Here is a 13,244-nt window from a genome sequence, read left to right as displayed (position 1 = left end):
GACAAGCAGCATGGATTCAAAATGAGAATATTGGCAGGAAGGTCAGGAAAAAAGAGTCAGGCATGGTAGCTTCACCTGTAATTCCAGCACTCCGGGCTGGTGCAGAATTGCTGCCAGGAGAATAGCCTGGACGACAGAGCGGTGGCCCAGAGCAAACAGAAAACAAGGGTTGTGCAGGCAGTGAAGCCTCATGCTCCATTAATAAGGTTCCCTGACAGAAGAGGCCATCCTAAACTCACTGCCTCAGTTGGTCTGCTGGGCTACCCTCTCCTCTCACACAGCATTCTAAAGGAAGCATATCCCCAGATTTGCTGATGCATCTGGGGCCACCAGACGCTGCAGAAATACTAAAAACATTACCTCAGAAATACAGAAGGAAACCTATATCTCAAGAAGAAATGGACTTTATCCAGCGTGGAGGTCCAGAATGATCGCTGTAGCTGCTGTTTGTCACCAGACAAAAAGATTATCTCTACAATAAAGGATTTCCAAAATGTCAAATGAAAATTGTATATTAAACAACCTTAATAAATATTCTACAAAAATAATGAAATATAAAAACTCCAGATGGCCACTTGTATCTCCTCAATGTGTCTTGGTCAGCTTCTCTAACAAGCTGGACTGCATACCTATTAAAGTCACATTTTTACATATTAGCCTGTTAACTTACTCTTGGTTATGAAGTGTTACCAGTGATGAGCTATTAAAAGCACACAGTATCTAGTGAACAATCAAATTTTCTCTTTTCTGTTTGTTTAGACATAAAGATGATTTATGAAGCACCAAAAATAAGTAAATCAGAAAAACAAAATGTTTAAATGAAACAAAAGTAGTAAAGTGAAACAAGGAACTGAGAGATAACAAAAACAAAGCGAAGGAGTCTGGATAAGTACTAGCTCTAGACAGGAAAAATGTAACTTTCTAGGTTAAAAGGCATGATGGAGGGGGGGAGTTGTATGTAATGGTACTGACATAATTAAAACTTATTCAAATGTTCTGATGAACAGTAAGATTCACGGCTGAACTCACTGTTTTAAACCTGAAGCAGGGTGCAGTAGCACAGGCTTATCCTCCCAGCACTCCCAAGGGAGTGGCTGGAAAGTTTGAGACCAGCCACAGCTACATAATGAGACACTGTCTCAAAGAAAAAAAAAAAAAAAAAAAAAAGCAAAGAACTAAATGGTAACATAAGGAAAAGACACTCTAGATTTTAAATCCAATTGGCTCGGTTATCTAGAAACGTCCCTGTCATCCAGAGCTACATAAATGAGAAGTTTCGGGTGACTTGCCTGTTTCTTCAAGTGGAGTGGGAGTTCTCTCTCCCTACTTGGTGGCCCTGTGCCCTAAGCAACTCCCCAGAACAAATGGTTGCAAATCCTCTTGGGACAGACTCCCTGTTCTTCACCACAGCATCCCCTAGTGCCCAGAACAGTGCTTGGCTCACAAAGCACACAGTTTATTGGAGATGAAAAAGGAATGAACAGAGAGGTATGGGATAGAGGACCATGCAGGACTCAGCAATCTGGACCCAAAAGGATCAGGCCAGTCCAGGACTTGTTTGGAATTGAAGAAAGTGTACAGGGATATCCAAAGCAAAACAGGGAAGACATAAAAAAAAAAAGCCTTCTAGATTAAAAAATACCTCCTTTCCTACCGGCCCGAGTACCCACATAGCCCAGTCTGGAGTCCCTGTAACCACACCCCTAGCCCAGCAGTCTTGGTATGGCCTCAGAACACATCTGCAGCTCCCAATACATAGTGATATTCAGAGAAGCCATAATCAAAAGCCACATGAGCCCCACCTGACCGGATTCCACTATGCCATTCCTCCCCATCAGCCATTCTGACTCCACACTCAGATCTGAGACAAGCTGGACCAAGTAGTGTCCAGGTCAACACCCAGGGAGGAAGTCATTCAAGAGGAGAGACTTGCAGCCTTGTGAGGGAGCAGCCCGTAAATCAGGTCCCACTCCCACCCAGTCGCTAACAAGCGGCTGCCTACCCGCCTACATGGGGTCCCTGCCTCAGGCTCCCACAGTGGCCTGGACAACCAGCTGGCCAAGGCCTCCCTAGTGCCTTGGCCTCTGCCCCCGCCCAGGGCCCCCAGAAAGATAGGGGTATTTTTTTTTCTTTTAGGAGAGTGAAAAAGATATAGACCTAAATGAAGAGAAACACCAACAAAGGAGGAGAGAGGCCTGCAGAGTCACGTGGGGGCAGAGACCAATTGGGCCTCCGGTGGCCCCCCCCACACACACGGGGAGGAGAAGAGGACTATCGGACAGGGCCAGTTTGCTGTCCGCCCGCTACCCGCCTGCTGCTGGGTGAAGAAGTTCCTGACAGTCTGCTCACCACTGCCCTACCTGGGCCCTGGGAGCTTCTCCACCAGGACCCTGGTGCCCAGTGTCCATCCTCATCCGGCTGAGAGTTCTCCTTCCGCTCAGTAAGTGAGGGCCAGGGCCCAGGCCTCTAATGGCCAGCCTCCCTTCTCAGCACCTTCTCACTCGGGCCTGGACTAGCCACTGCCTGTTCTATGAAAGGACCAGTGCCCACCACTCTGGACAGGGAAAAGCCAGGGGTCTCCCCAGATCCATTTCCTCATTACAATACTCCTCATCTTCCCTAGGCTTTATTAGGAGGAGCTAGGCCTACGGCGACAGAGCTAGTGGACTCTGAGGGTGGCCCGCGGTGTCTTAGAGGTGTGTTCCTGTGGGTGTGGTGTTCTGTGACTGTCCTGAGGGTCTCGGGTTTATCTTCCAGTCTTGGCATCTTGCTGCCTGAGTGTCTGGGTTGCCTCTATGAAGGTATCTGAGACTCTATATATGTATGTCTGTGTTTCTGCTGTCAGTCTGGGCCAGTGTCTACTTTGCTTCCTTGGGTAGATGGATGAAGGTTTGTAAGTCATTGTAGGGGTATATGGGGTGAATTTGGGGTTCAGTGGAACCATGGCTTTCAACCTGTGGAGCCCTGGAGGAAAGGGCTAAGGTAGAGGCAGAAAGATAGGGAGGCTTCTTGCCCATCCCCCATCCCACCAGGGTTTTAGCCCAGAGGAGTGCCCACACAGTACAAGAGGCCTCTAGTGGGCTCTACCCTGGAGGTGCCTATTCAGGAGCCCAACCCCCCATTCCTTCACTCGCCGCTGCCTACTGGCCTCTGTGGCTTGGTGTATCTTGGGGCTTTTGTTTGTGTTTGTGTTTGTGTGTTTGCTTTGCTAGAAATGAACGCAGAGCCTTACATTGGGTGTGGTCCTGCCACCGAACCCCATTTCCTCCCCAGTTTCACTTTCTGAGGGTTCCTGTCTGAAGGGGATTTGTTCATAAACCCGTATAGCCCCCATCCCTGGTTCTACAACACAGGCTGTAGGTTCTCGGGTGTGAGGACAGGGCCTGACAGCCTCTGGCTCTCTCTTCTTCCAAGATTCATTCACACAGTTTTACCCAGGAACCCTGGTCTGTAGGACCGGATTTTTTCCCAAGCAGGGAAGTGACTTGCCTGAGCTAGGACAGGACAGCCAAGTCGGTCAGATTCCGTGCCTCCCTCCACCGGCTGAACGACTCTGGTTGCTACAGCGGGTCTTCAGTTTTGTTCGAGCACCCTAGTTCAGCAGCCACAGAAGCCTGAGCCACCGGGTGAGATCCACACAGAGTTTTGGACCGGTGGGGCTATGCCAAGGCATAACTTCTGTGCCTCCCCACTGCGGCTTTCTGGTGTTCATGTCCAGCCCCCAGCACTGTCTTCCACCCTTGGTAGTCAAGCCGGCTGGGTGGGATTGATCAGGCCTCTTCAAGCTCTCTCGGCCTCAGTTAACTAACTTGAAAAGCCGTGTGGTCTGGTGGATCTACCGCTCTACCATCTCACCTACGGACTGCCGGGAGCTCCTCCTCCCCCTAGTTAGAAGAGAGCTCACAGGGGCACAGGGGTGCAGCTCCCTGCCTCTGCTTTTAGGTCTCTGCGCCCTTGGAGCTCAGGCTGCTTACCAGACCTGGGGATGTTGCAGAGTGGGATGACTATGTTTCCCATTTCCAGAAGAGCATCCTGAGGGAGACTCGCAGATATGGGGTTCACCCCAACTCTCATTACCCACTCCACCGCAACACTCGTCCATCCTCAGCCACCCTCTGGGAGCACCTGATTTCGGATTAAGAAACAGAGTCTGAGTGGGTGCTTGCAGCCTGAGTAAGCAAATGTGGCAGTGTCAACTAGAAAGCTTACTTTCTACCTTGGCCTCGTGACTTACCCACGTCCCCTTAGCCACTTCCACACAAAACACACTTCCACCACAAAACGACCAGCGTTCCCATCTTGGCCCCGATCACCCCTAAACTGGACTAGCAAATGGGAGTTCGCCTTCTCTCTGCGTAGGCTATGGCCTGAAGCTTCCCGGCGCACGACGCCTGACTGGACTCCGGGGTGTTCGGGGTCCCTAATTCCCTTAGAGTCGCGGGCTTCGGAGGACCAAGCTGGGGTTGGAGGGCCGGGAGGTGAGAGTGAAGGCCAAGCCGATCTGTGGGGAGGACGCGGACCGCGCCTCCGCCCCCGGATCCCGCACGCGCGCTTATAGAGCGGCCACCCCGGCCCCGAGCGGCGGGTTCGCGCAGCGCGCAGTGCGGTGGAGGGGCCCGGGTCCCAGGTGCGCCTCGAGCGGCCCCGCGGGCGGCGGGCGCGGGGAGGCGGGGGCAGAGCGGGCCGGTCTCCCCGCCCCCGGCCCAAGTGGCCGTCATCGCGGGCGGGTGGCGTTGCGCCCGGGTGCGGCTTCTTTGCAGGCGGCAGCGCGGCCGAAAGGTGCGGGGCGCTGCTTGCGGGAGCGGCCTGGGTGGGCGACGCCGTCGTACGGCTCTCGCCGTCCTAGGCTACTGCTCTCGGAATCTGGACTCTCCGCCTGAGGTCTCCCTCAGCCTGCACCCCAACCTCTGTTGGACGCCCTCGCCGTCTCCGCCCGAGGTCTCCGCCCAGCGCCCGCGACCCCATTGCGCCCACCACTCCTGCTACCGGCCCGACGTCCCGGGCTCGCCGGTGGGTGCCGTCGCTGCGCGGCTTTGTCTGCGGACCCAGTGGCCCGGCGACTGGGTTTTCTGCCTCTCAGGGTCGGCCCCTGTTCCTCCACCGGGCCACACCTCAGAGCTCGCTGCCCGCACCGCCGCCCGCCGAGAGTCTGTCTACAGGTCCCCGACCCTCTCGCTGGGCACCTCCGTCTCTCCAGGTTTTCCGTCCTTGTCTCTGTCACTCTTGCTGTCTCCGTCTCCTTAGGGATGTCTCTCGTTGCTCGGTGTCTCACCCTGTGTCTCTGTCTCTCTGTCTCACGGGTTTTCTCGTTGAGTCTGTTACTATGAACCTCTGATCCCGTCTCTTTCGTTACCCAGCATTGGTCTTTCATCTATTTACTATCTACCATCTTTATAACATCTGTCGGTCACCGATCATCATCTGTCCATCATCTATCTGACCTATCATTTATCTATCATCTATCTATATACTTTATCATCTATCAGTATCTCTCTACCAACCAACCATCTAGGAATCTCTCCCAATGTCTCTAGCTCGGCATTCCTATCTCCTTCGCCCAGAATCCTTTCTCCGTTGAGCAGCATCGGCTGGGGTCTCTCTAGACTTGTTTCTGCCTCATGTCTCTGTCAGGCCCCCAGACCACTCCAGTTGCGCGCCCCACTTCACCCTGATTGCCTAGCATTCGTCTTCCCTGCCCCCGAACCTATCTGATTTTCTCAGAATCGGGGTTTTGTTTTCAGACAAACGAATCAGAATGGAAACGCATCGAATCCGAGAGTCCCGGATCGGGTGCGGCAGGGGCGGTGTGGAAGCAGCATTGAGTGCGGCGGGTGGCTGAGTTGCGACGCGGGGACGCGGCTCGAAAACCCCCGCACCAGACCGGTGCTGTGGGCCGTACCGGGCGCACAGACCAGGGCAGCCCCAGGCCAGTTGCCGTCGACCGGTACTGATCCACTCCTCCTTCCACAGGCGGACGCCGCGGGCATGGACTATTCGTATGACGAGGACCTGGACGAGCTGTGTCCGGTGTGTGGTGACAAGGTGTCGGGCTACCACTACGGGCTGCTCACGTGTGAGAGCTGCAAGGTGAGCGCTAGCAGGGAAGGGTTAGGCTGCAGGTAGCAGGGGTGCGGACGGTGACTGAGGGTCGGGACCTGGCGTTCACTCCCTTCCTCTTGCACAGGGCTTCTTCAAGCGCACAGTCCAGAACAACAAGCATTACACGTGCACCGAGAGTCAGAGCTGCAAAATCGACAAGACGCAGCGTAAGCGCTGTCCCTTCTGCCGCTTCCAGAAGTGTCTGACGGTGGGCATGCGCCTGGAAGGTGCGCGTTCTGCACACCCGGTACCCTTGACTGCTGACCGCCCCAAGGAGTCGCGGGCGGGCCTGGGAGAGGGGCTGAAGGGAAAGCGGCGTAGTTTCTGAATCCAGGTGACTGGTCCCTTGGTGAGACGTTAGGGCCCCAGCTCTGCGGGGAAGGCAAGCGCCAGAAGAGGCCTGGCAGGCAGAACCTGCCTGGGCTCAGTTCCGAATATCAAAAGCGAGACTTCCCGCATGGTGGGCCATGCCTGCCATCCCAGGAATGAGGAGTCTGAGGCCCGGTGATTACCAGTAAAGGACTGCATACTGAGACCCAGCACTCCCTCCTCCTTCCTCACTAGGGAGTGAGCCTTTCTCCAGGACAGAGCAGAGCCCCAACAGACCCACTTTGTGAGGGGCCACCCTATATATCCCCACACTAGCCAGAGTCGAAGGTCTCAATAACTTGAATGTTCAAATTCCAGCTTATTCAATTGTAGGCTGAAGACACTGAGCAAATACCTTAACCTCTCTGAGCTGCAGATGCCCTTATCTGAATAATGAGCTAAAAAGTAATGTAATGCCTGTCCTGTGCCGGCGGGAAGACTGGGGGTTTACAAAAAGCTGGAATTGCCTGCTGTGAGGGCAAATACTCAGCAGGATAGCTGTAATTGTCGTTATTATCACACTCTCTGCTGCTATTTGTTCATCACTCGCCACCCTGTGCATCTGTCTGTCTATCTGTCCAGGCATCTAAGTTTCGCAGGAATTGAGATTCCTTCCCATGCATTCTTCGTGCAGTTCTGAGAAGGTTGGGGAGGGGAGAGGGACAGTGGCCTATCCTGGTCTCTTTCCTACCCCTGTTCGCTATCTCTGTTCCAGAGAGGACAGCAATGGTCCATCAGGAGAGACTCAGGCTCAGAGAGTGGACAGTCATAGCTTCTACCCCGCTGGCCCCAGTCGGGCTGAGCGCCCAGAGAGCAGCTGTTGGCTAAAGTTTTTGCAGGCTCCAAAGGCTGGGAGAGCTGTGGGACCTAGGGAAGGACTCAGATTGAAGGAGGGACCCTGTCCTGTTCCTGGAGCCATCACGCCTACCTCCAGGTCCTGAGTGGGCAGAGAGCTAGCCATCATGGGTGGCAGAAGCCTCTGGGGCAGCCTGAGGGAGCAAAGCAGAATGGCCACCTCCCTGCAGGAAGGTCTGTGTCGGGCAGGCTCCCAAGCCCTGAGTTCTGTGAAATACCACCCCTCTCTCCCTTCCCTCAGAGCTTGGGTGGGGTCCTGTCTGAGCAGGGGTTGGAGCCACACTCAAGCTGCAGAGATGCACCTGTTAAGTCTGGCTGGTGACACATTCTTGGCCAGAATAAAAACATCTGGTCAGCAAAATAGGTCCCTTTCTCCAACACTAAACTAGGCTCCACAGTAGAAGGCAGCGGGGGAAGCCCCATCATCTTGTACCAGGAGCTAGATAGAACTAAGGAGGCTCCAGCAAGCAGTTGAGCACCCGCTGAGAGCAAAGCAGACTAGGGCCCCCTTTCCTCACATTTCCCTGCCAGGCCCTAGGCTGGGCCCATGAACCCAGAGCTGAGCCCCAGGTGCTCTCAGCCTCAAGTATACTATGGAACAGGACAGGAGGTTCTGTCTGGAGGAATTCTTGGACTTCGTGGAGGTGACAACCTGGCCACTGGGTTATGCTATAAGAAAGAAGATGTGGGAGTCAGAAAGGGGTTCCAGGCAAAGGGAACCAATAATTGAGGGCAAGGTGGGCGAGAAAGTGTGTTAAGTGGAGAAACAAAGGAGTAGGGAGGAGGGAAGAAAGATAAGGTCACTAGAAGGTGGAGAAAGGCCTGGAATGCCAAGCTAAGGTTATACCTGTGGGCACAGGAGGCCATTGAGTGGAGGTGAAGAATGACGTGTCTGTCTGTGTGTGTGTGTGTGTGTGTGTGTGTGTGTGTGTGTGTGTGTGAGACAGAGACACAGATATATCCTTTCGGGAAAGATCTGTGAGAAGTAGTTGGGAAGGTGGAAGTTGACTGACTGCTCTTGCTCACAGCTGTGCGTGCTGATCGAATGAGGGGCGGTCGGAACAAGTTTGGGCCCATGTACAAGAGGGACCGGGCCTTGAAGCAGCAGAAGAAAGCACAGATTCGGGCCAATGGCTTCAAGCTGGAGACTGGACCCCCGATGGGGGTGCCCCCGCCGCCCCCTCCCCCTCCGGACTACATGCTACCCCCTGGCCTGCATGCCCCTGAGCCCAAGGCCTTGGTCTCTGGCCCACCCACTGGGCCACTGAGTGATTTTGGAGCCCCAGCTCTGCCCATGGGTGTGCCTGGTACCCATGGGCCTCTGGCTGGCTACCTCTATCCTGCCTTCTCTAACCGCACCATCAAGTCTGAGTATCCAGAGCCCTATGCCAGCCCCACTCAGCAGCCAGGGCCACCCTACAGCTATCCAGAGCCCTTCTCAGGAGGGCCCAATGTACCAGAGCTCATACTGCAGCTGCTGCAGCTGGAGCCAGAGGAGGACCAGGTGCGTGCCCGCATAGTGGGCTGCCTGCAGGAGCCAGCCAAAAGTCGCTCTGACCAGCCAGCGCACTTCAGCCTCCTCTGCAGGATGGCTGACCAGACCTTCATCTCCATTGTCGACTGGGCACGAAGGTGCATGGTGTTCAAGGAGCTGGAGGTAGGTGCTCCCCACAGACCCCTGGCCTTGGCTCCAGCCACTCCCCTCGGCTGCCCAGCATTACCCTCTGGATGGGCAGTCCTACCCAATGGCTTCAGGCCATTCTGGAGAGGTATTACCACAGGAGCCATTGCAGCTTCCTGGTGCTCACCGCCCCCCTGCCCATCGCTCTCCCTGTCTCTCCTATGTCCCCTCTGTGACTTGAGGTCTTTCCGTACCTCCATGTTCCTCCAGCCTTTGCTTCTCTCCCAGTTCAGGTTCCTACAGGAGACCCTGAGCTCCCTCAAATCGCCAACCTATGTCAGAAGTAGGTCCAGCCATCCTATCCTCTCGTTCATTCAGAAAGCACACCGATCCCCACCATCCTCAACTGTCATAAATGAGGCTCTAAGTCTATGACTTTGGGTGTTTGTGGGCCTGATTCCTACCTAGCTGAAGTGAAGGAACTCACTGTCCCTGTGATAAAGTAGGCGTGTGCACACGCATGTGTGTGATGCACAAATGTGCAAATGCAGAACAACTAGATGGAAAATACATTCTTTGAACTGCCTTTTTTTAAAAACTATAGTTAGTGCACATGACACTAAGGAAAGTGGAAACATAGCAGGAGGAACAGAGGCTAGACATAGGAGGAACTTCACAGGCATTTCATCTGTTCTCGTGAAGACCCTAAAGCCTGAGAGCTGACGCTCCTTACATTCACCACCTCTGAGACTCCAGAATCTTGACCAAGCCTCATTGTTGCTGGCATGGGTACAACTCAAGCCTGACCCTCTTAGGTCAAGCCCCCCTGGTTGTTCTGAGGCTAGCTATAAACAGCAGGGCCACTGCCCTCCCTGCTGGAGCCACTGCAGCCTTGAGCGACCGTCAATGCTGACGCCACTCTGCCTGGGCTTCCTCTGGGCACGTGGCCAGATGGACAGGGCACTGCCTGGCTGGCTGGCATGGAGGGGAGTAAGATGCAGCATGAGCATTCTGAGCCCTATAGGGGCACCCCAAGGTTTATTTAACCCGGAGGACCCTGGGAGTTAGGAACTGATGACCATGGCTCTCATTTCTACTGCAGAGGGCCTGCCATGGCCAAGGACATGCCATGTCCCTGTCTTGGGTGGCTTCTCTCACTGGTTCTTCTAGGCCAACTGGTGTAGGAGATGAACACAGGTCAGATAATGGGTCCTCCCACCTGTCCTCTATTCATGGCGAAGTGCTCTGGAAGATGACACCCCCGCCCCTAGACACTGCAGACATCCCCTGCACACAGAGAAAGAGGAGCTGAGCACTCCCAGCTTTCCAGGACTCTGGATTCAGGGGCAGGGCACTTCCTCTGGCTGCCTTCCTGGTGTAGGGGGTCCAGGTCACGCAGGATGGGAAGGGCTTTTGTCCCAGCATTGCTGAGTGTTTTTTCCTGCTTTTGGCTTCTCTGTGGCCGAAATCTTCCTGCTTCCCCTTCCCAGAACCTGTGGAGGAGCCCAGGAATCCTAGCCACCGTCAGCACTGTTTGTAAGGGGCCTTACAGAGAAAAAAACCCAAACCCAGCCCTTGCAGCCCCTCTTGAACCATGATTCCCCAGGCTGCCGGGTCTGTGTTGCAGAACCCAGGCATGCAGGTCAGAAAAGCCAAGGACGCCCAGTGAGCTGCTCCTTGCCATGGCACATCAGTCACTGTCTATCTCCAGGCAGGATACACCTTAGGGAATGGGAGAGGAACTCTGTGGCTCTGAGCCTGGGTGACTCCTGGAATGGGCACCAGAGACAGTAGAATGAACTGGACCCAGGGAGCTAGAGGAGATGTGTGGACTGTCAATGAACAGATCCTTGGGTTCTGGAGAAACAGAGCACTCCGTGGGAAAGTGCTGCTGCATCTGAGGGCGTCAAAGATTTCCAAAGATGGTCAGAGACAGGTCAGGGCACCCAGCCTGTGGGACTTAACAAGTATGTCTGCTCTTTTGGCCCGTTTTCTTGTTTGTAAGGCAGGAAGGGCTTTATTCTCTAGAGGCTTGTAAAGGCTGGGTAATCTAGAACAGATAAAGAATGTGACATGTGACTTGGTACACAGGAAGTCCCACCAGTGGAGTTGGTCTGCCCCTTTGTAGCATGAAGGGTACAGACTTTGGCCCTGGTGGTATATCAACGTCTTACCTGAAGCATGGTATACTTGCCTTCACCAGTACTCTGCATGGTCACCATGAAGGGCAGACTGGAGGAAGGGAGGCAGCTCATCTTGACATCTGTTCCCCTCAGTGTTAACGCTGCTTCCCCCCAGGGGGCCCCATTGGCAGCAGATAATTGCTCAGATAGACGGTTTATTGAGACACAGTAAGTCTGTCAGTACTGGGCTGATAAACAATTGCTCAGCCAGGAGTGTGCCATGGCCAGCCATGGCATGTCAGACCCTGAAGAATTACTGAGTTTGTTGGCCTTGCCTGCCAGACTGATCAGACCCCAGGGGCTCCAGAGAGGCTGCTGAGGGAGAGGTCAGTGCAATGCCATCAATACCCTTCCTGGAGGCAGACTGCAGTGTCAAGGCTCCAAGATTTGTGGTGGGCCATAGGAGGGCCCAACAGACGGGCTGGGCTGGCCAGGGACCCCAAACCAGAACTGCAGATGACCTTGTTCCCAAGGTGGCAATAGGAAGTGGAAACTAGATCTTTGGCTTGAGAGACACTCTCACACACTAATTTCTTGTGGAGAAGGCTGACAGTTGCTGTGTGTGTTGAAGTTGGCTGTCCATGTGTTCATCTCCACACCCACAGGAAGAGATGGGCATAGGCATGGCAGCAAAATTTGTTTGGCCAAGGAGAAGATGGAGCCCAGCATGTTCTTCAGAACCTTTGGGGCTGATACACATCTTCACTATGCAGAAGAGGGAGGTGCCCTCTCCCGTCACAGATCAGGAAATGAGGGTTGAGGGAAGTGAACAGCCAGGCGAAGGGCTAAAATTCAGATTTGGAGTGCTCAGCATAGTGCCCACATCGCAGCCCAGGGCTGACCAGCCTCCACATGCTGGGCAACCCAGCCCCAGGCCTGAGCTGGGTACCCAGGTCACTGTGACCCCTCTGCCTTCTGCCAAGGCTCAGTCTGCTTATCTCTCGACGCTCCTCCTTATCACTTCTCCTGCCCCGCTTCTGCCTTCCATCTGGGCACAAGGGTATCTGCTCCTATGGTGAGATGGGGGTGGAGCATCCCAGCCCTGCCTGGACTCCTTCTGGGTCACCCACATGGGCCTCTGTTTTCTTTGCTGCCATCCAGACACCCAGCAGTTCTCAGGGTCTCCCAGGATCTTCCAAGATCTCCCTACCTGGGCCTAAGGAGTCTGCATGACTGTCGGGCTGCTCTTTCTTTTTGACCCTCTCTTAGGGTTACTATTGCTGTGATAAAACACCATGACCAAAAACAATTTAGAGATGAAAGGGTTTATTTGCTAACATATTCTGATTCACAGTTCACTGAGGGAAGCCAAATTAGGAACTCAAACTGGATAGGAACCTGGAGGCAGGAGCTGATGTGGAGGACATGGAGGGGAGCTGCTTACTGGCTTGCTCATCATGGCTTGTTCAGTCCATTTTCTTAAAGAACCCAGGACCACCAGCTTACAATGGTGGTGGGTTCCCCCCACATCAATTACTAATTAAGAAAATTCCCTACGAGCCTGCCTAGAGTCCAGTCTTACGGAGGCGGTTCCCTACTTGAGGCTCCCTCCTCTCAGATGACTGTGTCAAGGTGAACTAGCCAGCCCATCTGCCTTTTCCTTTCTCCCCGTCTGCCCGAGGACAGGGCTAGTTCTTATGTCTAGTCATCTCTCTGGTTTGAGGTAGAGATGAACGTTTTAGGGATCATGTGCACCTTCAACCTCTCACTGATGCCTGAGGGGCCAGCAGTGATATGGAGGACACCAGTTCTGCCTTTGCACACTCCCAAGTACCAGGGAAGACAGGCATGGATTGCTGCCGTCCCAGTTCCAGAAGGTAGTGAGAAAGAGTGGTTGAGAAGGGCTTCATGGAACCAGTCTACAGGAGACCCTGAAGCCCTGGGTGGACAGGGCGGCCAGGGAAAGTTGTAGAGAGAGTGGACCTGGAACCACACTCAACTGTGCAACCTTAGGTAACCTGGCTAAGTTCAGTGCTCAGTTCCTACTCTCTGTAAAATGAGTGATGACTGCAAACAGGGCTGACAAGTCACCCAGCAAAGACTGCTTGTGCTCAAGGTTAGAAGTCACTGTAATGCGTGGTCCAGGAGGGCTGGGAAACCCACATGGTAGAAGAAGA

The 13,244-nt window shown here is 54.0% G+C and overlaps 1 protein-coding gene across 1 annotated transcript in view; it reads left to right on the top strand.

Moving 5' to 3' along the window:
- Window positions 1-2,235: 2,235 nt before the first annotated feature.
- Window positions 2,236-13,244, top strand: part of Nr5a1 (nuclear receptor subfamily 5 group A member 1) — a 20,722-nt gene continuing 9,713 nt past the window's right edge. Inside the window, exons 1-4 of the mRNA XM_048429161.3 lie at window positions 2,236-2,440; window positions 5,971-6,087; window positions 6,185-6,326; window positions 8,352-8,980. Coding sequence (XP_048285118.1) covers window positions 5,986-6,087; window positions 6,185-6,326; window positions 8,352-8,980 — 873 coding nt within the window. The 5' untranslated portion in view covers window positions 2,236-2,440; window positions 5,971-5,985. The remainder of the gene's footprint in view (window positions 2,441-5,970; window positions 6,088-6,184; window positions 6,327-8,351; window positions 8,981-13,244) is intronic.

This window comes from Myodes glareolus, chromosome 21 (genome assembly GCF_982192425.1).
Source record: "Myodes glareolus chromosome 21, mMyoGla1.1, whole genome shotgun sequence".
Classification (NCBI taxonomy): Eukaryota; Metazoa; Chordata; class Mammalia; order Rodentia; family Cricetidae; genus Myodes; species Myodes glareolus.
This window is presented reverse-complemented; position numbering and strand designations above follow the sequence as displayed.